The sequence below is a fragment of the Harpia harpyja genome, chromosome 18 (assembly GCF_026419915.1).
Source record: "Harpia harpyja isolate bHarHar1 chromosome 18, bHarHar1 primary haplotype, whole genome shotgun sequence".
In the NCBI taxonomy this organism is placed as follows: domain Eukaryota; kingdom Metazoa; phylum Chordata; class Aves; order Accipitriformes; family Accipitridae; genus Harpia; species Harpia harpyja.
The window spans coordinates 7548547-7574345 of NC_068957.1; the positions used below are offsets into that span (position 1 = coordinate 7548547).

At 44.6% G+C, this 25799-nt stretch overlaps 3 protein-coding genes and 1 long non-coding RNA gene across 8 annotated transcripts in view; 2 read left to right on the forward strand and 2 right to left on the reverse strand.

Annotated features, from left to right (window-relative positions):
- Positions 1-1104: 1104 nt before the first annotated feature.
- Positions 1105-6486, reverse strand: LOC128154025 (uncharacterized). The gene is made up of 2 exons (XR_008239213.1): positions 6220-6486; positions 1105-5677 (listed from the first exon to the last, which is right to left on the reverse strand). It is a non-coding gene; the product is annotated as an uncharacterized LOC128154025 (long non-coding RNA).
- Positions 6487-9010: 2524 nt separating this feature from the next.
- Positions 9011-11056, forward strand: C1GALT1C1 (C1GALT1 specific chaperone 1). Of its 2 annotated transcripts, none has more exons than XM_052814060.1 (2): positions 9011-9132; positions 9654-11056. In XM_052814060.1, the coding sequence occupies exon 2, from the start codon at positions 9659-9661 to the stop codon at positions 10613-10615; it is 957 nt and encodes a 318-aa protein (XP_052670020.1). In that variant the 5' UTR covers positions 9011-9132; positions 9654-9658; the 3' UTR covers positions 10616-11056. The 2 variants fall into 2 exon arrangements, with proteins under 2 accessions (XP_052670020.1, XP_052670021.1); XM_052814061.1 differs by lacking the exon at positions 9011-9132 and adding an exon at positions 9165-9185.
- Positions 11057-13022: 1966 nt separating this feature from the next.
- Positions 13023-20591, reverse strand: MCTS1 (MCTS1 re-initiation and release factor). 2 transcript variants are annotated; one of them, XM_052814063.1, is made up of 6 exons: positions 20445-20591; positions 19540-19692; positions 18703-18800; positions 17462-17595; positions 16337-16404; positions 13023-14153 (listed from the first exon to the last, which is right to left on the reverse strand). In XM_052814063.1, the coding sequence occupies exons 1-6, from the start codon at positions 20453-20455 to the stop codon at positions 14072-14074; spliced, it is 546 nt and encodes a 181-aa protein (XP_052670023.1). In that variant the 5' UTR covers positions 20456-20591; the 3' UTR covers positions 13023-14071. The 2 variants fall into 2 exon arrangements, with proteins under 2 accessions (XP_052670023.1, XP_052670022.1); XM_052814062.1 differs by lacking the exon at positions 20445-20591 and having other exon boundaries at positions 19540-19778.
- A 3706-nt stretch (positions 20592-24297) lies between these two features.
- The window catches only part of CUL4B (cullin 4B), a 28244-nt gene continuing 26742 nt past the window's right edge, over positions 24298-25799 (forward strand). The window contains exons 1-2 of one of the 3 annotated variants that reach the window (XM_052814056.1): positions 24298-24403; positions 25278-25796. In XM_052814056.1, coding sequence (XP_052670016.1) covers positions 24391-24403; positions 25278-25796 — 532 coding nt within the window. In that variant the 5' untranslated portion in view covers positions 24298-24390. Of the gene's footprint in view, positions 24404-24525; positions 25797-25799 lie in introns of those variants that run through there. The other 2 variants (XR_008239209.1, XM_052814057.1) reach the window with 2 other exon arrangements.

Consider the following 25799-nt stretch of genomic DNA (forward strand, 5'->3'; position numbering starts at 1 on the left):
CATTAAGATTTGGGTATTTTTATCTTTTAGGAAAAAAGCATTTGCAGATTATAACTCTAAGGAGACAATTATAAGAGCATTCTGAGAGTCTTTTCACTTGATCTATAAGGAGGAGAAATGCTACAGCAGAGTATAGGAAAGAAAATACACTGCCTAAGCCTTTTTCTTGAATAGGATCCTAACTAGCCACGTTGCAGCTGCAGTGAAGTGTCTTATGTTCCTGTGATTTATTACTGTAAGGGCCACATCATCTGCCAAAGTGCGCTTGTAAGAAATTCAATGGTTTCCAAAGGAAACATGAGAATAAGACAGATTTTAGATTTGCATTTTTACCCTGATTAGTGTCTGTGAAGCTCCTTTGAAAACTTTTGTATCAAACACAAATACAAAATTATTGCCAAATGCAGTTTGAATTTGGGAAGGTTTCAGGAAGGAAGCCCAGTTACCCACAGAAAGGGAAGAAGAGACTGTTTACAGGAGTGAGAATACAGAACAGTACTGCAAGAGAAAGGAAGTGGCAATCTTCCAACATGCTGCGCCTTGGACCAAATTGCTTTCTGTCTAACATGATGAGTTGCTCACAGGCCTGAGTTATTCTGTTACCCTTTTAGCTCGACCTTGGACACTAAGCTTCAAATCAAATGTAAGTAACAAATTAAGGGCTTGATCCTCCACTCCAACTTGCCTTTCACTTCAAATTGAAGAGGGGGAGCGGTATTAAGACCTATATTAATGTTAACCATGGTGGTATTCCTGATGGACTTCCAACCAGAAAAATAACCAGAGAAGAAAACTCCCACAATCAGCCTCGTACTGCTGACAGACAATTTGGCATCATAGCAGAAAATGAAGCCGCAATATTTCCATTCATCCCAATAGCATTCGTGAACGTCAGAGTCAGCCTTTCAAGAAGTTCGTTTGCATATGAGAATTTCTGCCAATTTGTATCGATTTCTCAATTTCAAAGGGAAAGAAATTCAACTTCACAGTATTTGCTCATAGTTGTAAGACTCTGCTCTGTTGTCCTGCTGCAAGTCAGGAAAACTGAGTACAACTGTAAAGAAGTCCCAATACTTCCATCAGAAAGACCTTGGAAACATACAGTATGAGTCTGTTACGCCTTTTTATTTGTCATTAAAGCCTGGAAAGAGGCAAAACAAAATACAGATACATGGAAAAGGAAAAATATGCAATAATCTAAACAGATCAGCAAGCTGTAACACTGGGTATTCTGTCACGAATGCCCAGAAGTTTACTACTGCTAACAGGCCAAAGAAGCCTCTTGGTCAGTATCAACTTGATTCATGTTGTATAAAACACCGGAACAGTAGCAGCGAGAAAGGACTGACATTTTGCTGGCCTAAAGAGGTGACGTGATTTTCAGATGTGTCAAGAAGTTGCTCCTGGCAAATTAGTGTTGCCCCAAATAACATGCATTCTGTAGAATAATTGCTAATTTAGTTTTCTAGGCTACGAATCAAAAAGCACAAATAGTTGCCATGAGACACTGGAAACAAAGCAGCTTTGGTAGTTAACACCACAGAGGAAAATTCCCCCCTGAGTTTATATAGTCTTCAGAGGGGATGTTAAAAAAACCCAGGGAATAATCAGATGCATGAACAACTGGAAACATGTGGCTAATCATGAAAAGAGAAGGGGTTTTTGAACTGGGTCTTCCCACCTTTATCTGTATTCCTCCTAGAGAAGTTTTGCAGAACTTCTACAAGGGATTATTTCTGATTTTGAATTTGCAATAGCAGTTGTAACCAATAGCACATCCCTATAAGCCACGAATATCTCCATCCACATTCAAGTAGCACAAGTTACACCACCTCAATACCTCAATCCATTTGCTTTAGCACCAACCTATAAAAGGATGACCCATAACTGTTCAGTTTTCTGCCTGCTTTCTCTTCTCATTTCATGGTCAAAACAAGCACTTCACCTAAACTACTGCAAATTTCCTTGGGGAGACAGGATCACATTATGATGAAGCCCATCAGATTTGTTTTAGAACTATAAAATGTCAGGATCAGCCCATAAGAATCCTTCCAAGTGTATGGCGTAGTTCTCTTCCTATACATTATTTCTACAATCCCATTCCAATTACCATGTTCCAAAGCCTTCACCTCATGCAGAGAAGCCAGCTAACACACGAGAAGCCATTGAAAACATTTCTGACAGCTTCTTTGACAGATGTTCAAGACATGCTGTTGACAGTATATATTTTAACTGCTTAGGATTAATAATTAAAACTGATTCAGCACTGAGAATCATCTAACTTTGTTCTGATCGGGAAAAATCATGTTCAACTATGAGATGACTAGTATCATTAAAATTCTATTTCAGAGAACTGCTGTTAAGTGATAATTTTGCTCTTCAAATTAGGAGAGAGGATTAATAATTGAATCCAAAGACCTAGTTATATATTTTGGTGGGTTTGTTTCCTAATAGGAAGAATGACTTGAGCAAAAATCCATTAAAATTTTTAGTATTCCCATGCTAGTCTGATTCTAAGCTTTTCCATTAAGTAGCACAGTCATAATGGCATTAAACCACTTAAGCAGCAAAAACAGCACATAATTATCACTTTTAATTCAATCTTTTAGAGTGTGAATAGATACTGTACATCACTGACAATTCGCGCTCCTAAAGAGATTTTTCTATTCCTTCATAGCAGCTTCACAGCCTCTTGTACTGATATAACTGACCTAAGCGTGTAATTTTTTTCTCAAGAAAAATTCCTCAGAATAATGAGCTAGCAAAATTAAGCACAGATGAAAGAAGTTGTAACAATCAGCTACTGCCTTATTCTTACCTGAAGGTAGACGTTTAGATATGAGTGGGAACTAGGGCACCGTTATCCATGTATCAGCATATTAACATTTGAAACTATGAGTGTACTCTCAGAATTATGAGCACGTTAGATATTGCACATATTAAAAAAAAAAAAGTCCCACATAGAGAGTATGAAGTACATGGAAGCTTTCTATAGAAATGAGGGGGGAACAGAGAAGACTCTGCAGCACGTAGCATCCCCTCCCTTGCCCCTCAACAGACCCCACTGTATTTACCACCTGAGACCTCGTTCCCTTGGGAATCAGGAATTGTGACATCTTATCTGTACCTGCTGCCCCAAGCCACAGTGACAATGGCTTGTTCCCTGCCATCAAAGGACTGATAGGAGGTGCAGCTGGTGTGAACAGAGCAAATATTCACTTTGCACCACTGCCATCCTCGATGCCAGCGCTGCAGGGAGCCAGGAGCAGCGCTGAGCGTTGCAGGGTCAGGGATCCCCCAGGTGCCCTTCTCCTGGTGCACCTTCCCATAGGATTACGCCTCTGGCACACTGTAGAAGATACTACCGTGGTGCTAAGGAGCGGTGGCACCTTTGCATTTTTGTATCTGTTAAAGGGATCCATAAAGGCCAATAAAAGGCAGAGCGCAGGAGTGCTGTGGCTTAGTTGTTGACAGCAGTGACTCTGCTAAAGGCTGCAGCACTGTAGCTGCAGTAACAGAAGGCTGTGCAAGTCAGGAGTCTAAATACAGCCTGCTATTTACAAACTAAACTGAAAGAAACCAGACAGCACGCTAGGACTGGCCAAGCTGAGGCCCTGCGAGACAATACAACACTGTCAACACCTCTTTGAAAGAGAAAGAGGCTAAAATCTGACACGTTGATCTCAAATGCAGCAATATCTCAGACCCTATGCGCTGTCCTCTTTTGCCTGCAGTGTATGCTGCTCCCTGCTCACATGCATGCGCTATTAGCACTGCTTACATCCCTGCTTCACCAGAAAGCATAAAGCTTCTACATCTGATCGCGGTGCCAGAGTGACAGCATCCCCTCCTACACAGAACAAGCTCTCTCTTTCATGGGTCCTCAGCTACCAGGTAAAGATGAAACGGTTCTTCGCCCACCCCAGGACGAGACATACAACGTTCGTGGTACATCTCCCCTCTGCTAAATCACAGCTTCTGCACATACAGCTCCGGAGCTTCCTGTTTCAACATCAGTATAGGAAAGCAAATGTCTGCTTGGAGAATCTGATACTTTAAAACCTCAATTTCCTTGACGAAATAAAGGGATGCCAACATTTGGTACAAGAAAGCATCTCATGGAAGCTACTGACATTCAGGCCTGTCAAATGCTCTGCTATTTCCATCCTTTCTCTTCCTCCTCTTCCCTTATTGGGCTAACATCAACAGAACTTCACAGATCCTCCCATCTAGTAACAATAACTATTTACTCACCATAACCCCTTTTACAATAAATACCATGCCAGAAGCTTTTGTGTATCTCCAGGTTGCAGGTAACCAAACTGAGGCAATGCCTAAAGAAGATTTTCTAAGACACTGGAGCAGAACTCCTGTAAACCAAGCCACAAACCTAGTCCTGTGCTTAGGCTCCACAAACTGTCCGTAAATCACATCAAGGCAGCGCCTGAAGAGCAGCGTTCCCCTTCTGGCTTCTCTGTGTGCCACGGGGCCATCTTTGTCACTGCTGCTCGCAATGGTGCTTCTTACCTATGCAATCTGAGCCTGAAAAAACATAATTTGAGACCATAATTTTCTGCAGAGGCCCTTTTACAAATAACCTCAGACTGACAAAAGCAAGCTCCTTAAAGATGCAGCAAAAATCACTTCATCACTGTTTCATGCATTTTAGTTTAAAGGACTATTAAGAACCCATTCTTTCTGATAGAATTCTATTTTGATCTCCACTTTTTTTTCCTTCGGGAGCTTGAAAAATAAGATTTCTCTCTCTCTGCTTTTTTTTTCCTGTTTCTATCTGAGCAATGATGATTTTTTTTTTTCCTGTGCTTCTAAGAGAGTTGACATTAAAATGTCTAGTTCCTATTCTCTTTCTGTTGTATTTGTGCATCGGAGCCATTCACAATTATGTCAGCTCAGCTCTGGGCATTGTCTCTTGCTAGTTCAATTCCAGCTGAATTGCTGGAGCTAGCAGGACATTAGCATTCACTTGATTGATTTGGCATACCCAGAGAATAAGATGAGTTTTGCATTCAGCTACACACATTAAAAACTGAAGAAATTATAAAGCAGTCCAAAGTTGGTAAGTTCTTTTGGAGTCACACATCTTTTGCATCTCATATATCTTCCTGTGCTTGAGGGCACCATTTAAATAATGGCTATTTCAATGCCAAGCTCTTCCTTGACAGTGCTCATGGATGAAAGAAGAGCGAAAAGTGATTTAAAACTATTGTTTAACATAGTTAATCAATTTAACAGATTTCAAGGCTAAATGAGCATATTATGCACTATCTCCTATAAAATGTGGGCTATACAATTTCATCTTGTAATTCCAGCATTTTGTCCGACAACTGGAGAGAACACTTTTTCAGAGGTAAATACTTCAACCCGAGTTTTGAAATTAGTATTAAAAATATAACACTGTATCTCTTGATGGCTTTAAAACTTTCTTCCTTTGTCCAGTGCCTACCCCTGTGACAAGGTCTTGGTGTCTGACGTGGCTGTGCACGCTTGCTCAAGATGCACACGACCTATGAAGAGTCCATGTCTTTCCAGATTCCAGATTTTGAGGGTGAAACTAAAGTGAAGAGGAAGATGCAGGGCAAAATTTTCAAATGAGGGGACTAAAGTTTGGCTCCAGAATCTATCCTCCTCCAAAAGAAATGCACAGCTGAGCAGCTCCCTGTGAAGTGAATGAAGAAATCTGGCTTTACCTACCTGTGAACTAAAATCTCCACCTCACTATTTTATGACTTTAGGACAGGGATTCCCAAACCTTTTCCAACAATAGGACTGAAGACCTCAGCAGACAAGTTTGTTCAATTACGCACTTTATGGGCTGAATGAAATAATGGAAGTGCCAGGTGTGTAACAGAACAGTAATAGTTGACCTCTTCATAAAAGCCCTTTTCTTGCACTGTCTCTGTTGGCATCAATGGGAGTTCAGCTATTCGAGGTGAGCGTTTGCAGCCTTCAGATCATAAACACACTTGACCTCCTCTCCTGACGGAGTCAGATGGACGGGTAAAACTTGTGTGTTTTCCAGCAGCTTCAGCATCGTAAATACATGGGTGATGTGACAACAAAGTCAGCTGTCCCAGTTCAACCATACCTCTGCATTTCTCATTTTGCATTTCAACAGTATCTTCTGATTAGGGGTTCTTTCTATATGGCATATAGATCAACTGGTGTTTTAACTGCCCAGAAAAGTCTGCAATAGCTCACCTCTAACTTTGGTTACCCACTTGGAACGTTACTGCACTGCTCTAGCCCAGCCTCTCTGCTGCACACTTACATAAGAGAGAGACAGATGAGTCTGCTTCCAAGAGAGTGGACAGTCATTTGTGATCATTAACAAGCAGTCACTGTAAGAGATGACAATTCATGTGTCAGCTGAAACATTTTGCATTAATTGGAACAAAGTTCCTATCAAATATGTTTTGATAATAGCCAATCTCTCATGGACATTTCGGACCACACAGTGAGAACATTATGTTTGATGTCTTTCCTCGGAGGCAAGAAAGAGCATCAGAAGGCAAATGCAGCTGCAGGCAGCGAGGAAAGACAAACAGAAAACAGCAGGGGATCAGCTGTCTGTCGAGACAAGCAACGAGCCGGGGAGCAATTCAGCTCTGTCAGCAGTTTAGATCCTGGCACAGGTCTGTAGGTTTCAAAAGCTGCTATTGTTTGAGAGCGGGGTAGAGATTACTACAAAGGATCAGTAGGAAGTAAGGGGTGAAGCTGCAGCTAATGAACATCTCAATGGACAGCAAGTCAGTGCTCAAAGCCGAAATCTGGCCGATGATACTCTGTGTGCATACGTAACTGCACGTTTTAATACAAAACTAATGCACAGCCATTTGCGGTGATCTTAGAGGAGTCAGTTCTCCCGGTTCATTCCTACCGCGTGGCGAAGCATCTCCCTTGGCTTTCCTCACCCAACCTCCATCTTAGGGCTGGCCCTTCCTTGCTTGTGACATTTGACTGGTTCCCAGCCCATGGCGGAATGGCTTCAAACACTTATCTCCTGCAGTTTTTAAAAAGTTTCTTGTAGTAATTTGAGATGGATAGTTTACAGGAGTACATGTATGTCTAAGTGAGTTCTAATATAGCTCCAGAATACTTAACAATGGCTGCTGTGAGATCTTATGCATTACTATGCCATTTTAGCCCTTTTAACACAAAGCAACAGCTTCAAGCAACACAGAAGGCAGAAGAGTCTCTTCATGTTTTACATGCTGCTTAAACTTTCTCTTCACTGATCTGCTGCTGGATAAAAGCAATGTTGAAAATGTATTAAAGCGCCAGTCAAGATGTGTAACTACATTAGTCATTCTGTCAGAGCCTTGGAAAGAACCTCACTGAAGTCAAGCAGGAAAACAATTTGCTGAAGCATCAGCTGAAGCAGTGAATCGCAACTCATTCAAATCTGTCTGAAGTACATGATCAGGCAACTGCTGAAGCCCTGAAAGCCACAACTGATTCTGCAAACAGGAGATACGTAAAACAAACTTTGAGCTGACCTCTAATCTCTGGTATGTGATAACAACCTGAGTGTCCACCTGTTTATACCTTAAAGGCAGCCAGGTGGGAAAAGATAGGATGAGTGATGTTCCCTTAGTGTGGCAACAGAACTACCTGAACATACAAACTGTCAGTATTCTCCTGTCACAGTGTGTAACTGGGGTTTAGCTCCACTGAATGGAGCCAATCCGGACATACAGTGATCCAACCAAAATCACTGTTTTGTAACAGTTTTACCTGAACCACAAGCAATGATTCCCCAGGCCCAGAAGAGTCAAGCAATCGATATTCTTACAGATCTTTTTGCCAAGGTAACATCGTTAAGCTTTGATGTCTACAGTACAACCACGAGCCTAAAAAAAAAAAAAAAAAATTACCTGAATAACTGAGGCATCTGGGGAACCCAGCCAGATGCCAGAGACTCCAGAGCAGCTCAGTTGTAAATTGACTTAAATAAAACCCACCAAGTTCAGCCAACCAGGGCATACCTTACAATATAGGGGAAACCTACCTAGGACTTTATCCTAACCACTATGCTGGCCTAAGAGTACACTATGATCAGCTAATAAAGACATAAAATATGTAAAAACTTTTTTTTTTCCCCTCAAGAGGCTGGTGGAAAAAGGGAGCTAACGATTGTTCAGTGATGCTCCTTCAAATGAGGTGTCAATCCTAAATTATTGAGATATGATGTGTAGAAAGTGATTCTGACATGCCTCTTTCAATCTGGAGCTCAGGAATAATTACCACTAAAGGAAGGAAAATGTTAGCAGAAAAACGTTCTGGCTTTACTCTTTAAATGTTAACTGATCTCATGTGTGTGTTGTGCTCCATGCCAGAGAAAAGGAAAACAAGTGAAATGTACTATGCTTCCAGCACACCGTATTTTATTAGTTTGGAAATTTAGGGCAGTATATCCCATCGGCGTCAGCAGATGTGATCCTAGATACGGTTTAAGGCCGGTTCTGCCTTTCCTTCGCCGCCCCGTCCCCATTCGCCTACCTTCCGATTTAAAAGCAGCGCGTTCGCGATAGAAGAAACTTAAAAGTCACGTAAAAACCTCCGCAAAGAGGTTCAGGTTAGCACCGTAAACAACACGCCAAGCAGAGGCCGCCCCAGCCCGGGCTCGGCCGGGGAGAAGCGGCGAGCGGCCCTTCCCCGCAAGATGGCGGGGCTGCCCCGCCAGGCCGGCCGCTCCTCCGCCGGCTCGGCCGCGGCCCCTCCAGCCTCTGCCTAAAGGCGAACCGGCGGCGCCCGGCCCCGCTCCTCCGAACCACACGGGCGCCGAGGCTCCTCTCCTCAGCCGCCCGGCGAGCCGGCCTCCCCGACGGCACTCTCCGCCCTCTCCGGCCCCGCGGGGGCCGCCGCCGTGAAGGCAACGAGCGGGGAGAGACCGCCACGGGGGCGAGGCGAGGGCAGGCGGGCAGCGGGGCTCGGCGGCCGAGGGCGGCGGCACCGGGACCGGCAGCGAACCGCGAGATGGCGGCCGCGCCTCCGCACCAGCGAGCGGGCGGCGCCTAGAAAGGCGGCGGGCGGCGCTTCCGGCGGGGAAAAGGAAGAGGCGGTGAGGCGGGGCGGCGCGCTTCCGGGGCGCGGGAGGGCCCGGCGGCACCGGTAAGCGGCGGGCGGGCCAAGGGGAGGCAGGGCCGGTCCCAGCCCCGGCGGTTGTAAGGCTCCCCCGGCGCTCCGGGTGTCTCGGGAGCGGCTGCCGTTAGCGGGATAGCGGGCAGGGTCCCGGGACTACGGGGGACCTGGCCTCCGGCAGCGGCCGGGCCTCCGGTACCGCGGCGTCTCCGGTACCGCGGCGTCTCGGTGCTCCGGGCGGGCGGGGAGGCTGCGGGGCCGGAGCAGAGCAGCGGCGGGGCGGGGGCCGGGCGGTCACGGCGGTAGAGCAGGTCCGGTGGCCGAGACCCCTCCCGCCGGGGTCTGTCGTACCGTCAGCGGTAACGAGAGCCGAGCTGGGGGACTTTTTTTTTTTTTTTTTTTTGGGTACCGCTCCTTCACCAGCGTTGTCTTGGTACGTGAGCGAAGGGACACGCAGCTGGCTTTAGAAATTGAAGAGCATATTGAAACTATACAGAACCTGCAGTAGTAAACTTACGCCGTAAGAACTTACAGGAATGTCTCCTTTCTAGGGAAAATGATTTCCGAAAGCAGCTCCTTCGTGAAGGGAGTGGTGCTCGGAGGAGCCTTCTGCATGTTGGTTACGCTCCTCGGACATATTAAGGTGGGCCACGGGACTAAAGCACATCACCACGAGCATCACCACATCCAGGCTCCCAACAAAGAAGATGTCTTAAACCTTTCAGAAGGCGAACGCGTGGAGCTTAGTAAAAGTATCCGCGTTTATTGTATCATCCTTGTGAAACCAAAAGATCTGGGGCACTGGGCTGCAGTGAAAGAGACGTGGAGCAAGCACTGCGACAAGGTGGAATTCTACAGCTCTGAAAACGTCAAAGTATTTGATTCTGTAGCCCTCAACACAAATGACTTATGGGTGATGATGAGAAAAGCTTACAAGATAACATATGAACGCTATAAAGATGAATTCAGCTGGTTCTTCCTTGCATATCCAACAACATTCGCTATTATTGAAAATCTCAAGTACTTCTTACTGAAAAAAGACCCCTCGCAGCCTTTTTATATAGGCCACACTGTGAAATCTGGTGACCTTGAGTATGTAGATGGCGAGGGAGGAATTGTCTTAAGCATTGAATCACTAACACGACTCTCCCGTGTTCTTGAAGACTCTGACAAGTGTCCAGAGCAGGGAGGCATGATTTGGAAACTTGCTGAGGACAAACAGCTAGCGATCTGCCTGAAGTATACTGGAGTGTTTGCTGAGAACGCGGAAGACGCAGAAGGAAAAGATGTCTTTAACACGAAATCAGTCGGTGCTCTCATTAAGGAAGCAATGTCTACTCACCCTCAGCAGGTGGTGGACGGCTGCTGCTCTGACATGGCCATCACCTTCAGCGGACTGGCCCCGAATCACATGCACGTGATGATGTACGGTGTTTACAGGCTGAGACCCTACGGCCACACGTACAATGATGCACTTGTCTTCTTGCCACCTGCAGGCTCAGACAATGACTGATGTCTCTCCAGAGAAGACCTGGAACCATGGAGTCAGCTCTTCTCATGACGCACATTTGTACTGACAGATTCAATTTTTGTATCTGGTGGTACTGGTGTACAATTTTTTTTTGCACATTGAGGTTTGGTAAAGCTCTTAATTTTAAAAGTGGAAGGAGAACTTTTTTCTAAATCTTTTATACAGAAATGATTCTGGCTTTTGACAGTGCTGCAATGAAATGATAAAGAGGTTGTTAATGTTTATGGTAAAAGGAAATTAAGTTTATATGGGGGGTTTGTACATGTAAATATTTATTAATGAAAATTCAAATGAACTTTAGTCTACTATTACAAATCTATTTTTGCAAGACACTGATTCTTTCAATTCTTCCAGGCATTTCTAGAATGTCTTTATATCTTTCCAAGACGTACCAATAAAACTGACTACCCATTCAATCTCAAAGACTAACTTTAAGCTATTTCCTTTACACTAGGCTACACAATAGCTTGAGTTATGCTGTTTATGCAGCACCTGTCACTTTATGCACAGCCTCCTAACCCAGTAAGGAATTTGCAAGAAGCAAGCTGACAAGAGATCTGTTAGGAAGTTGCAGCAGAGTAATATTAAGTGACCTTTGGACTGCTGTTTTTAAGCAGACAAAGAGGTAACTGTACTTGAGTAAGTATTGACATGGTCACATAGCCTGTTATCACAAGAGTAATTGCTCATTTAAAATTTCACTTCATACATAAGTGTATTAGAATAAAGGTTCAGTATTATTTTCACTCCTGTTAGTGGTGCTAAGCATTTACAAGAAGTTGGTTAACTGTCAATTCAAATGTAGCGTAGATATGTTTACAGATACTGTTAACACCAAGATGTAGAAAGAGTAACACGTGCTTGTACTCCCAACCTTTCTTTGAATATTACGCAAAACGGGTTACATGCACAACAAAGCAATATGCAGACCTCCCCAATACTGGGTTGGGGGGTTGTGTGGTGGTTTTTGGTTTTGTGGGGTTTTTTGTTGGTTTACGATTGAGTGCACTTGAAATGAGTTTTATACAAGTTACCAGGTCACACTCCCTCACAGTCACAGCACGTGGGAATAAACAGCACTTCAATATTTACTCCATTTAGAACTCACTGACCTGACCCAGATGTTTCAAGACTTAAAGAAGGTGCTACATCTAGGACTATCACAGGCTTTGTTGGTACTACAATATCCATAAGAGACCTGAGAAGATAGTATGTTATCTCACCTTTCTTTAACAGACTATTTGTGATACCTCATCCTATTCTCAGCTGCAAGGAGGCAGGTGGGGAAGTGAAACAGCTGCTTCAGAGGTGATGAGAATATCCACATCTTTTCTGTTTTAAGCATCAAGGCCTTCATTTTTGACAAGCATGGTAAGACAACTGCTCAGACCCCCAAGCAAGCTACCACAGCTCAGCTGTTTCAGAAGGTGCACCTTGTCTCACCTTTTGCACATTCTCCTCCTCTGTGTCAGTCAGAGTTCAGCTGACCTAGCAAGACAAACATGTACATGATTGCTGCCAAAACCGACATAAAACTTTAGTATTTTTGATGTTTTTCTAAATTGGTATACAAAATAATTTAAGCATGATTTAACTTGTATCTTCTTACAGAATCATTTTTGAAAGGTTAGATCCACCATTGGGAATACTCTGACAAAGCCAGACAAAGAAAGTAAAATTTTGATTTCAGTGGTGTTTCTGATATTAAAGACAGTTCTGACCCCACTGCAACAACAGCAGTCATAGGGCAAGTCAAGGAAAAAGACTGGGAGTTAACATTTCAAAACAGAATAAATATAATTTATCACAGATTTGAGAGGTACTGTAACACAACAGGAGACGAGATGGGAGGGGGAAAAGCAAGCCACAGAACTCAAGACTAGCTCATCTTATGCAAAAAAGAACCACTGAAGCACAAACCGATTCCCCATAGCACTACCAAGAAATTAGTACATTTAAAGCGGAGTCTTTAAGATACATTAAAATGTCCATTAGCATTCTGAAGGGAAGGTTGAGGTTTGATCAAACTTTTTTCTGCAACGCTGCTCTAATAATAATCACCTTCATTTTTGTCTTCCTACATTAATAAATAGTTTCAGATTTACCCTGTGATTTTCAGAAATACAACCCTGTAAATCATTTTACAGGAGAAATTTAAAAGTAGCACATACTAGGTAACACATTCCATCTCCCATGTCTTAATTTGACTTCAGAATCAGATGGAGAACACCTCTGCCACTATCTTCTGTAAAGGTCCCAGGGTGGGGAAACCAAACATGCAGAACAGCACTGAGACAAGGCACTTGCATACAAAATTAGGTTCTCCCATTATAAAAGACAAGTGTTAGAACAGAGACTTGAAATATTAATAAATGCTTCCAGGACAGAGTTAGGAGTGGTAGACCTTAAAGTTTCCTTGGTTTATTAAATGGTTCCATGGCACAGGCTGTTTTCCATAGGCATAGCTTTGGGTATGCAGTTGCTGAACAAAGAGTCGGATTATGCAGACAAATACACAATGCTCTTTAACCCGTTCTGTAGATGTACATGTATGTGGCAGTGTGCACAAGCTGAGATCTCTTTCGAAGTTCCACCTGAAGAAGTCGCTCCTGGCTACACTGATAACCATGTTTTGCTATCATGACTTTGTTAAACAGTGATTTTGTTTCTGCTCCTACAATAAGGCGGCAAACAGGGAGTAGAGCATCAGGCACCAAGTTGGCACACACTCCATCCGGAGTATGCCCACCATTACTATAAACTCCACTATAAGGAAAGCGATATCAAACAGTGTTGGCAGGTAGAAATTTGAACATATATATATTCTTCAGATATGAACTAGCATAAAAGGATTTCTAGTCCACATACCAGTCTTAAATTCATAAATCCTATACAGATAAATGCATATTAAAAAGAGAAACTCCTTAAGTAAAATACTGAAGTTAATGCTGTTAATAAATTAAGTTAAAAATAAATGTCAAAAAACCTGATTTCTCCACATTCAAGACACAGGTAGACTAACAAGATGTTAATCAGAAGAAAAAAATCTGAAATGTTTCAGAGGTTTTATAAACCGTATTAATTATATTTCACATACGCTTTATATTACTCTTTTAGAAGAGCATAAAAATGTAAACATTTCTTGGCTTTTTCCTCCTTTTTGTTTGCAATAGTCTACTCACAGTCCATGCAGGATCTTTCCATCAGATATCTTCAGTCACTGAAGACTTCGGTTTAAGACAAAACAAAAGAACTGCAATAAAAAGAAATCTAGAAAACTATTGTAGCCTAACAGTACTTTCGCATTCACTTGATTTATTTAGCATAGCCACAGAACAAAGTAATTTGTACATTCAGTCACATTAAAAACAAGGAATTACAAAGCAGTCCACATTTAATCTAAGTGCATTCCTTTGGAGTAACACAGTTCCTTTTGTTTCACTTGTATGTCTTCATATGCCAAAGGCCATCATTTAAATAGTGGATATTTTCGATACCAATCCCTTTGTTGACCTTCTCACTGTAGGAGGAGGAAAAAGGTACAGAAGTATTAGCTAGGTTAAATATTAGAGCAGTACAAAATACAACATTTAAAGTAGAAAATGCAAACTTTGTCAACTGGAAGGGGAGAAGCTATCATCCACAAAGTCATAATCTTCAACAGCAGGTGGACAAGAAACAATATTTGTTATTACATGTACCCACACTGGTGAATGATAAGAGGACAATATTTGCCTTCCGTGTTTCGTCAACAACCTTCCACAATATTTTTAACTACTTCTTTGTGGAAGGCAGTTCTTCAGACAACACTTCTGCTACTATTCTTAATTTTAGCATTTCTCTATCAAAGTAGCACAGCAGTTTTAAGTGACCCTCCCCCTCCTAGCACAGGAGGTGGTGTAACATGGCTGGAACATGGAATTTGACAAGTTCTGGTTCCAAGTGTGCCAGTGACACAATCAAATGCAGGTGAGCTGCTTCACTGCTAGTTGCAGGACATCTACCCACTTAATAAAGAATTTTAAATGCTGAATTTATGATCCAAGGACTTGCAGCATGTTACAGACATACTATCCTTCTGTATCTTTTGAGTCATGTCATCTTTTAAAAATGATTGGGTTTTGCATCTGCATTGGATTGGTGTTAATCTTTTTTCCACTACATTATTCCATGGAAAAAATCTAGTTTTGTCACAATAAACAAGAAAAATCTCATCATTCGAGGACTCAAAACAAGTCTCATTCCTCTGAAGAATATAATTTACTGTGTTTACACTAAGTGTTCCATTACTTATACGACTTGTCCAAAGGTAATCAGGAAGGAAAATACTGCTATGTTAACTCCATTAACACATCATGGATCATAATCACACTAAGTGACTGAAATCATAGTTTCACAATTTTCTGCTTTAAACAATATCACACAAAAAAACATGCGAACGGGCTGTATAGATGAGTATCGTTTCATTTTCCTCCCCAGTTCATATTGCTTCTCACAGGAACAGGATATTCAGCCGCAAGGCTGCTGAATTTGAAGTTAGGATCAGGAATACAGATAATCTTGGTTTGCAGTGATTGCAGCAGATCACTGCAAATCTAGGACTGGGACAGAAGTAGCTATTCTTTCTACTTACTCTTGGAGTCTTTTGAAGGCACTACAAAGAACCTTGAGGAATATAATTCCTCAACAGCTACAGCAGGTCCAAACTGCTGCAGTCCCACTCTATCCCTGTCCCCCGTAACACATTCCCACCTCTCTCCCTTGTGCCACCATCACAACTTAGGATCACAGAGTGAAATTCGTAAGATAATCCTGCTGAGAATTATCCCCACAAGAAAGAATGACTTGTTTTCATCAAAATCAGCTTCCTTACCCACCTGAGTGCTAGACAGGGCTGGAACCAACACAGCCCAAACCTGCTGGGTGCATCTTACATCCTGCTGCAAGACATTACAGAACTTAAAATGACAAAGTGGTTTAGCTACTTGTAATTTAGCGCCATCTGAATGCTAAGAACAACTAACATCCGTTTGGGTTTTCTGTCTCTTTTCCTTCCCAAAGAGTTTTCAGTTGATGTTTATCCCCTGAACAGACCTCTACATTTCAGAAGAAGCTCAGCTAAGCTAGTAAGCACATAAAGCAGGAATGCTGCATGTGGGTACAAGGTAAAGAAAAAGCGAAGGCCACAGAGGAAAGCCCAGCTGGTCAGCCAAGTACCAGCAGGACTTTAGTCTCGGCTGTCCCTGCAGACAAAAAAAAAAAATCACTTCAACATTTTCAACCCCCTCAAATCCAAATTACATCTCTTGCCCAGCCCAGGTAGTAAGTACTCTATACAAACACTTCTTTGTTCAGCAAGATCTTTGAGAAAGTATGATCAGAGAGCAAGAAATACTAACATTCAGCAGCAGCACTGATGTTCTGCATCTTAAAATCCGCATTCACATGAAAAGAACTATTTTGATTCCATTTGGTAAACAAGTGAGTAGGGAAGTGTCCTGGCATATAAGCTTAAGTACAAGCTTAAACCACAACAGGAAGATACTCCCTGCCTCCTCTACTTTCCCTGAATATTAATCAACAAAATGAAATCTTAAAAAATTCTGTACTTGAACAACATGTGCTGCAACAGTGCTTATATTCCAAACTAACACAGGAATAATGACGTGGGACAGGTTATATTTCAATTTTTAAAACACTTACATGTCCTCAGCTGACATCTTCATTACTCCCACACATAATGCATGTTGTTTTCCCTCTGCCATTATTGCCTACAAATTGCCACTAAGGAAAACAGATTTTTTTAAAACTATTTCAGAAAAGTAAAAGCAATATGAGGAAACAACTTTCCAAAAAGTTTCAAAATCCCATGTTGAACTTTTACCCTTTTAGTAATTCTAGAGCTCTAGCTCTTGAAGATAAGCAAAACAATGCACTGCATTTAACAATTGAATCACAGTGTGTAGAACAAAGCATGTATTTATGAACTTCAAACAGCAATTACAGAAAAAGATCTCCCGGCACTACACTCCATTTCTTCCTTTGTGCCTAACACTGAGAGATGACAGCCTCACCCTTTCTGGAACAAAACTGCACATGTTTGCGGGGCCATTTTAGATTCCAAGGTACAGAAGAATTGAGACACATCTAAAGAAAACCAGAAGTACTGAAACCAGACGTGTTCTTTTCAAAGCTTAGCAACACATGATGCTAACAGCTGATCTTTCTGTACAGCATCTAACTAACAACAAAAGCACCACAGCTTGGTATTATTAATGCTGTATTTACTCAGGGTTCCTTTCTCAGTAATATCACGAGCAGGAGTGAATTAGCATACTTTCCTCATTTTACATATGCTAATTTCATCAGACACATAGAGCAAGTCCTGACTACAGCAAAGCTGATCCTAAACATCTTTCCAAATTCCCTAGGAACAGGAGCAAACTCTTCTATAACTGAAAGAGATACAAGATTGATTAAGGAGGCAGGGGACAAATTAGACTGTGCCTCATCTGTTTTTACAGTTCTGCATAAAATCACAAAGGAGCTCCACTTATCAATTAGCTTAATGAACAGCATGCCACCCAACAGCACAGCAGGAATCGTCATTTGGTTTGGAACATCACAGTAAGCAAAAAAAAAAAATTAGGAACCATTTTAACCTTGCCAAATAACATCTGAACTTCTGCAGCTCTTTTCAGAACACTAGTTATTCCATGAAATACCATTAAAATCCAAAGTAATTCAGATTATGATCATCTGAGAACACAAGAACAGAAATTTAACTCATCTCACAGCAAGCAGTAATTCATCATTAAAGAAGGATACAACAACAGTATCAACGGCAGCAGGGTAAAGTTTTGCTCCAGGAGACGTCAGGCCAGGGCACATTATATTAGCTCCACTTAGTACAAATTTAATGGCGCCTTTATCAACCTGCTGATGTGGTAGAATAAATGGGTCTAGGAGGGGAAAGATAGAGCATTACAATTAACACGATGACAACATGAAGAGCTCGTTATCAAGTCGGTTTAGATGGGGCAATTAGATATATAGTCTGCTGCAAGGGTAGGAAGTTTGAGAAACAATTACCGGAGCTCCTGCTGGGCTGTACTGTCCCAAAAGGACACAAGTACTGTTCTCCCAGACCACATCTTTTATCCAAAAACCAAAGGGTAATCCAACACTAGGCCTATGCATCCTGCATACTCATATACTGAGTAACAATTTTAACAAGTTCCCCTGGTGAAAACAATCATGCAAGTGCCCATATACTAAGAGCTCTTAAGACCAAGGGGCCTTAAATCCCTCAAATTATATGTATAACCTCTTACATGAAAAAGAAACAGTTCAACGTTAACAGGACAAAAAAAGGCAAAGATGGACAAAATTCATGAAGGCTGTCAGCTCTCCAAGCCACCCTTCAAGTGCACACACCTTCTTGAAGTATTGCAAACACTGAGATTTGACCGAATAACATTTTTAGGGACACCTACACTCATCCAAATGAGAGTAACACAATCAAGCAGAACAGTGAGAACAACAAGAAAAATAACGTGAGAGTAAATTGTAAGAAGTAAAAAGCATGCAGCATAAATTGTTACAAGAGACAAGAATACATTACAGCATTAAACTCATGATTAAAGAATATTTTTCTAGTAAGAACCTACAAGTATTTGGAAGGAAGCAAAAAGGGTTTAAAGGAAGACTTGAAAGAACAATGATAGGGACCAACAACAGGAAATTTAGATCTCTGTCCTAGGGAAACCTCCCTCAAGATTTTTTGCAGAGCTTTGCACAATTTAATTCTTAGAAATCAAAGCTCAGGTTGCTTAACAAAGAGCATTACAGTAATTATGGGGGAAGCAACCCATATAGGCACCTAATACAGCAAAGCAATAAATTACAGTTGAGAAGGTATGCTATATCTTTAAGATCTATTGTGGAACATATATATATGTGCATATGCACGTAAGTACTAAGTTCTTTTTAATTCAGTTCTACAGAAGTCCTGTGGAATCACGCGCTCACCCCTCTCTCCCCACCACTACCACCCCCAACAAACTTACATTTGTGAAGCAACCTTAGCGTTGGGTAAAAAATCCCTTCTCTTTGTCTGAAGAACAGCAACTCCCCATTCACAGTGAGGATTTCTATGTGTTCATGACTGCAAGATCAAAAAAAGATTATTCCAATAGCTACTTAACCCTTTTATAATTTAAATGAAGTATTTCACTTCACAGAGTCTGGTCTATCTTGGCATCTGAGAATTAAGCAAGCCAATTAGCAAGAAAACTTAAAACTATTATTTTTTTAATGGCTTGTTCTTCAACACTGGCCTCCTGCACACTTCCTTCACCTTTAAAAAACAAGAAAGAAAAAAAAGAAAAAAAAAATCTACAGACAAATATCCAGCTGGTCACAAACTGCATTTCTTTGGGGGTTTTTTAAACACAGTACAAAGAGTGGACAAGGAGAAGGAATCAGCAAAAATACACTACCCTCTATTTAAAAAAAAAAGACAATAGTCCAGATAATATATATAAAAAGCCCCAAAAATAGTAAAAAAATGCTACTAAAAGCTATCCAGACAAGTTTGAGCTTCCATATCCATAAAGCTGAATGTTTCCCTTCAACAACAGGCTGATCCCTGGAGAGTCCCTGAATATACTGCACATTCACTACTAGGCAGCATTTTTGTTTTCCTCACACATCCTACTAGCATGCCTTCAAGAGTGGGACGAGCACACGCAAACTTTCTGGTTTGGCCAGAACATGGACTATTACCTATTAAGAAATGATAGATGCTTTTCAAAAACAGTGGGTTCATCTACTACATAAAACAAACGTATAAAGGAAGCAATCCTAGCACCTCAGAAGCAAAGTTTAAGAGAAAAGAAACTTACCATCTTACTATTTTGACTGGGTCTTTCTTTGGCATAATTTGGTTTAGCCATGGTTCAATGACAGGAAACTGGTCTATCAGTTGATTCTTAATACCTTTAATAACTGAAGTCTTCAGCTGGATGCAGTTTGATACATTCTCCTTTTCATCAAATCTGCCAAGTGAGTGAAAGCATTTCAGAAATGCACAATTTGCTGCCCAAAAGACGCCGTATCTCAGCAGCATTGTTTGGAAATGCTTATGAACTTGCTGTAAAACCTTAGCGGTACCGCATCTGTCCAACTTTCAAATCTAGGATTTTATGAGGCTTCGGTTTGTCCTCTGGGAACACTGGGCTGGGGGAAGGCCGGGGGGTCGCCACTAGTAGGCTGTCTTTGCCCCTAAACTTTGCGTACATCCATGAAACATGCTTTTAGTCTCACAGATACACCTTCGCACGCAGCATTATCTCACTCAACTCGTAGAGCAGACTTTGCTGGTAACACTAACGCCTACAGCCTGTTCAGACGTATTTACCTTTACCGCAGACGTACGAACTGCGCTTTGCACTACCCCAAAGTTCAGACGAGTTAATGACCCGGCTTACTTTTTAGGTTTTTTCCTCTGTAACAACCAAGCGCCCGAACGGCCCAGGCCAGCGCGCCCGAAGGCAAAGCCGACGGCTGCGGGGCGGGCGCTCCCCCGCGGGCTGAAGGCGCGTCCCGGGGAGGCCGGAGCTGCCGGCGGGGAGCGGGGCCGGCCGCTCCCGCGCTGCCTCCCCCCCGGCCCCGGCCCCAGCCCCAGCCCCCGAGCGGGGCCTAGCCGTGCCGGTGCCGCGCTGAGGCCGGGCCGGCAGGGCCGAACGCCGGGCCCGCCCCGGCCCCGCTTTCCCCCAACCCCTCCCCGCTTTCCCGCGGCCCCACTCACTTCTTGAACATCCTGGGGGCGGTGGGCGCCGGGCGGACGAGGGCGTGGGGCCGGCGGGCGGCGGCGCGGGCACCCACAGCCTCCGCGCTCCCTCACACGAGGCTCCCGGCCCTCCCCTCCGCGCCAGCCGGAAGACGCCGCACGCTTTACGGCCTGTCGCGCCGCTCCATAACAACGCAACGCGCCGAGCATCACCGGGGCGGGCGGGGACTACAACTCCCAGAGGGCGCTGCGGTGGCCTCGGCGCATGCGCACGGGCGGCGCGCAGGGCCCGGGGGCCAGGGCGGCGGCGGGGCCGGGCCGGGCCGGGCCGCTCCGGTCAGGGCCAGCGAGCCCCGGGACGGCTGCCGAGCGGCATTCCGGTCCTTCTTATCGCTCCCCTCCGGTTTGGTGCGGCATTGCCAGTCTCGTGCTGCTGACTGCGAACAACGTGACGTCGTTCTGAACTACAAAAGGGCCGGGAAGGACGAACCGCCACTCCATAAACCGAAGTCGTCTCTTAAAACCAGCACAAGCGCTTCGAAGGATTCAGGTGGATGAAAGACATTTTCCCAGTCGTTTTTTCAAGGCGTACGTAAAACCCAGGTTTGCCAGAGCAGGCCCGCAGACAGGGCGCGGGGTGAGAAGTGACCTCATTTTACCATCTTCGGCCCGCTCTTCTGCCGAACCACGGCCCGCTGCGCAAGAGCGGCTTCGTTCCGCTTTCCCAAGAACTAGGTGCTAGTTAGTTGCAGACACGGCTCTGTTTTCCCAGGTAATATATCACTTTTCATTAAAATAAATCCTTCAAAAGAAAAAGCGCTAGTAACTACTAACATCGTTTAAACACAAAATACGTTTAACGGGAAAAAACGCAGCCGCCTTCACACCAGCAAAGCAGGAGCTGTCCTCCCACCAGTTTCAGAACGGGACACAAGATCCTGTCTACAGCATTCTGGGGAAAAAAAAAAGGCGGGGGGGAGAGGTTTCTTGGCAAACAGCAGATACTGGAGCCGGCCAGGGAATTGGCGGTGCCACATACTTCAGGGTGGAGAAGGAGCAGAAGAAATGTGGCTTGCAGCAAAGGTCTCAACTGCCAGACAGAGAGATGGGTTCTGGCGAAGACGATCATGCTCCATAGTGTTTATCGGGATCAAATTAGGTTTTGCTTGGTGGCGGCTGCAGTAATTGTGGGCATTAGTAGAAAAACGTAGATAGAGGGAATTTAGCTTACTGCTTTTTAACTCTTTTTTAGGGCAGACATCCATGGTTTTGTTCTTTAGGCAGGTAGCTGCTATATAAGCACACATAGAGGTGACCGCCCTGTTTCTTTTTAGAGTAATGGAAACGCTACCACTGGCATAAAGGGGAGAAGGGGGAGGACATAAAAGGCCAGGTCATCATTTATGCTACCAAGTTCTTTTTTCCATACGAAACAAATTAATCAGCTTTCATACTATAACAACTAATCAAAACCTAATACCTAAGAGTTACATCAGTCATACAAAGCAAAATCAAGCCTTTATGCATGGTATCATTTATTCAAATAGTGAAATGCAGAGTCAGGAACACACTAATAACTTTTAAAAAGGACAGGAATGAACTATGGCATTATATAAATATTCAGGCATTTAAGTCATGAACGCCACCTCCACCTACTTTGTAGCATCACTAAAAATACTAAGCTCTAATCAAGAATTCCATTTTAACTGAAACACAGCGGCATTGCTCATGCCCAGATTAGAAAGTGAGAACAGTTTATCACGCCAACAAACTATTCCATACCTTTTTTGTGCTCTTCAGAATAACTTCTATTAAATAATACTTTGCCAAGTAAACAATCCTTGCAGGTGTGCTCACATTTTTAAAAACTGTAGCAAAAAATTCATTATACTCCCACCTCGAATGTTAGAAACATAAGGTAAACTTTTACCCTCGATAACCCCTGATAAATATGGCACATCTCACTGAAACCACCTGAACCACTGGTTTCATGCTAGCCTAAAACAGCAAGATTAGTTCCTGATTTTCAAAAATAGCATCTGTCGAGAGGGAGCTCTTACCGCCATTTTTCTGCTACCTTAAAGCACTTGGACCACTGGCTCCGGTCAAGGCCGAGCTAACCTTGACATCTTCATCTCAACATCTTCATCTTCTCTTCCAAATGCTTTTTGTTGGTGTAGCTACAAAGACTGCAAGGCCAGCTAACTGCTTGCCCGATCTAAATTTGCTCGTACAAAGGATTTTTGAAGAAGGCTCCGAGCACCTAGACTGGAATTTCGTAATATAGCTCTCAGTATTATTGTTCAGCCTCACCACCAAAAAGCTGGAGACATTTGCTCTGGTTGCAGTGTCACTTTTAAGTAACAAAATTTTAAAAGCATGGTACCTGGATAAGATGGACAAAGCAAGAGGCGCATCCAGCAAATAGCTTTACAACCCCTCCAGCCCCAACAGAAACCACCCCTCGGGATCATATGCTAAATAGAAAGGATTTAGAATCTCTCCCCACACACATTTCAGTGGGAAAAGGGCAAAATCCATTGCACCTGGCTTCCTCCTGGCTCCCCAGCACTTTACCTTACCTTCACCTGCTCTCCCATGTATCCCAGACCATGGCTGGTCAGGAGCTGCGTGTTCTGACTGATGGGACCCAGTCACTGACTCTTCCCCACCTGAATGACTGCATGGAGAGGAAAACCCTCCCGCTCCTCCAGGAAAAGGGACACTTACTTATGTCTCCTCTTGTATAAAGCCAATCATTTTCACAAACCAAGGATCTGTAGAAATTTAAGATCTCTTACATCTCTACACCTCTTGCCTAATTTGCCTTAAGTGAACATGACAGTTACTGGGAACAGAGGAAAACCAGACAGCGTAATCATATAATTTTATTTACTTAGCAAAGCTGTTCATTTCTGTTACGTCTGACTTGGAATGTAACTTATTAGTACCTGGGAACTATACAACCTGTTCTCAAGCCAGTCAGAAACAGACTGAAACTTTGTATGTTTTTTTAATCTGGAAAAAGTACTTTTCTACACATCAGTAGCATTACACTTCAGGCCTCAGGAGCCCTCCGCCAGTTACTCAGACAGAAAATACGCTCCAGAAAAACCTCAGTAAAGTTACATTCATATCTCCAGGAACCACAGTTTCTGTCAAGACAGGTTAGCGTGTCTTTTTCTATCAAACACAGAACTGCCAAGAGCCTTCCCCCAAGGAGCTCTGCTGTCAGGAAGGCAGGTGTAAGCTCTTGGCTGAGGTCCTCGGAGGGTCTCTTCTGGAACAAAACCTCATCCCTTGTTTTGTTCCTTTTTCTGCAGCTATTTCTCACCGGTGACTGAATCGTAACAACGCTCTTGGAGAGTTCACATTTCCGTTGGTAACAGATACCAGCCAGCATCAAAAAAGAGCCACCAAAGGTCCACGATTTCTGGTTTTGCTTCCAAACGTTACAACAAACGCCAAGAAGCAACGACCCTAGGCTTTAGCCCAACGCACGCCCGTCTCTATTAGAACCCTCTCAAAAAGCTGACGCTAAATGAATTGTTTGTAAATAAACGTAAGAAAAAACCACTTCCAAAATAAGCTGACGGGCCGAAGCCTGCAGCTCGCCGGCAGGCTCCCGGCGGGGCAGCCCCGTCCGAGTCCCACTTAAACCCGCTTTTACACCACATTTACCTCAGCCGGAGGCCCGCGCGGCGACCGACAAGCAGGACTTGGGCTTCCTACGCGTCCCCCGCGGGCTCTGCCCCGCCGCACCGGGCACCGGGGCGGCCCGGGGCCGGCCGGCCGGCCTGAGGGGACGCTACGGGGCGCGACGAGGGACAAGCCCCGCCCTCTCCGCGCTCCCGCCACGCGGAAGGCGGCGGCCACGCCCCCTGCCCGGCACGACGCGCCTTGCGCCGGCGCGGGAGGCGGGGGGGGGAATAACGAGAGCGGCCGTTCGGAGCGGCCGGCAACCATGATCACTTCCGGTAGGTCAGAGGGCAGCGGAAAGGAGCGGGGGTGGGGGGGGTGGTGGCGGGGGGGGAGGGCGGCCGCCGGTGGCGGGAGCAGGGCGCGCGGGCAGGGCCGCCGGGCCGGGCCCGGCCGAACCGGAGGTGGGGCCCGCCGCCTACTCGGGCTGCCCGGCCGCGCTTCCGGGCGGCCGCGCCCCAGCATGCACGGCGACCGGATGTGCCGCCATCTTTAGGCTCCCTCTCTGCCGTGTATTGACAATAACAAGCCCCGGGCCGGGCCGTGTCCCCCCCCCCCCTCAGGAAACGCGAGCAGGAGGCAGAGAGGGGGGAGGCGGGAGCCCGAGGAGAGCGGGCCGCGGGGGGGGGAAGAGCGGGCCGGGCGGCGGCGAGGGAGTGGGAGGCGTGTGGGGCGAGGGGGCTGGAGCTGAGGCGTGAGGGAGAGCCGCGCTCAGCCCTCCCCGCTGCTGCTCGGCGGAGACGAGGCGGCCGGAGCAGGAGGGGAGCGGGCAGCCGTGGGGGAATTACTGGCGTTGGAGAGAAGAATTGAAAGAAACTGGTGGGTGGCGAGAGGCAGGCACGGAGACGCTCCGCTGAGAAAGGAGTAAAAGCAGGAAAGCAGAGACAAACTGCGAGAAGAAACAAAGTAATAAAGAGAAGGGGAAGAGAGGAGAGAAAGTGATTCCTCCGAGAAAGAAGGCGGCGAAGGAGAGGGAACACGGAAGGACTCCACTGATGAGAGAGAGGAGTTGAAAGACGCCCCCCCCCCCCCCGAGAGACACCAAACAGAGACTGACTCTCAAACTCTCTCTCTCTCTCTCTCTCTTTGTCACACCACAAGGATTTGATGCCCCTCAGCCTGTTCACTTCTGTGTGTTCATGTTTCCCACAGGTTTCTCTTCCCCCAACCCCCCAGCTGCAGCCCAGGAGGTCAGACCTGCCACTGATGGTAATACCAGCAGCAGCTCCTCCTGCAAGAAGAGAAAGTTAAATAACAGCAGCAACAGCAATTCTGAAAGAGAAGAATTTGATTCCATTTCTTCCTGCGCCTCTTCTCCTTCCAAAAACACCTCTTCATCATCTTCCTCTGTCATCACCACCTCCTCGTGCTCCTCCTCAGGGGTCGCCTCCTCTAACCATCACCTCCAGAAGAAGCTCCGCTTTGAGGACTCCGTGGATTTTATTGGACTCGATGTGAAGATGGCTGAAGAGTCTTCTTCCTCCTCCTCTCCTGCTGCCTCTTCTCAACAGCAGCACCAACAGCAGCTCAAAAATAAAAGCCTTTTAATTTCATCAGTGGCTGTGGGGCACCATGCAAATGGCCTGACCAAAGCTGCCTCCTCTACTGTTTCCAGTTTCGCCAACAGTAAACCTGGCTCTGCTAAGAAATTAGTGATCAAGAACTTTAAAGGTA

Bases quoted from the DNA above. Each gene is read 5' to 3' on its own strand.
- MCTS1 (XM_052814062.1), bottom strand. From the start codon at position 19,763: ATGCTGCTGAGATACGGCGTCTTTTGGGCAGCAAATTGTGCATTTCTG. The intron at 16,405-17,461 runs GTATCCTTCTTT...GGCAATTTGTAG, and splicing joins CTGCCGTTGATACTGTTGTT to GCAATAATGGCAGAGGGAAA. The intron at 14,154-16,336 runs GTAAGTGTTTTA...CTCCTCCTACAG, and splicing joins AAGATGTCAGCTGAGGACAT to TGAGAAGGTCAACAAAGGGA.
- C1GALT1C1 (XM_052814060.1), top strand. From the start codon at position 9,659: ATGATTTCCGAAAGCAGCTCCTTCGTGAAGGGAGTGGTGCTCGGAGGA.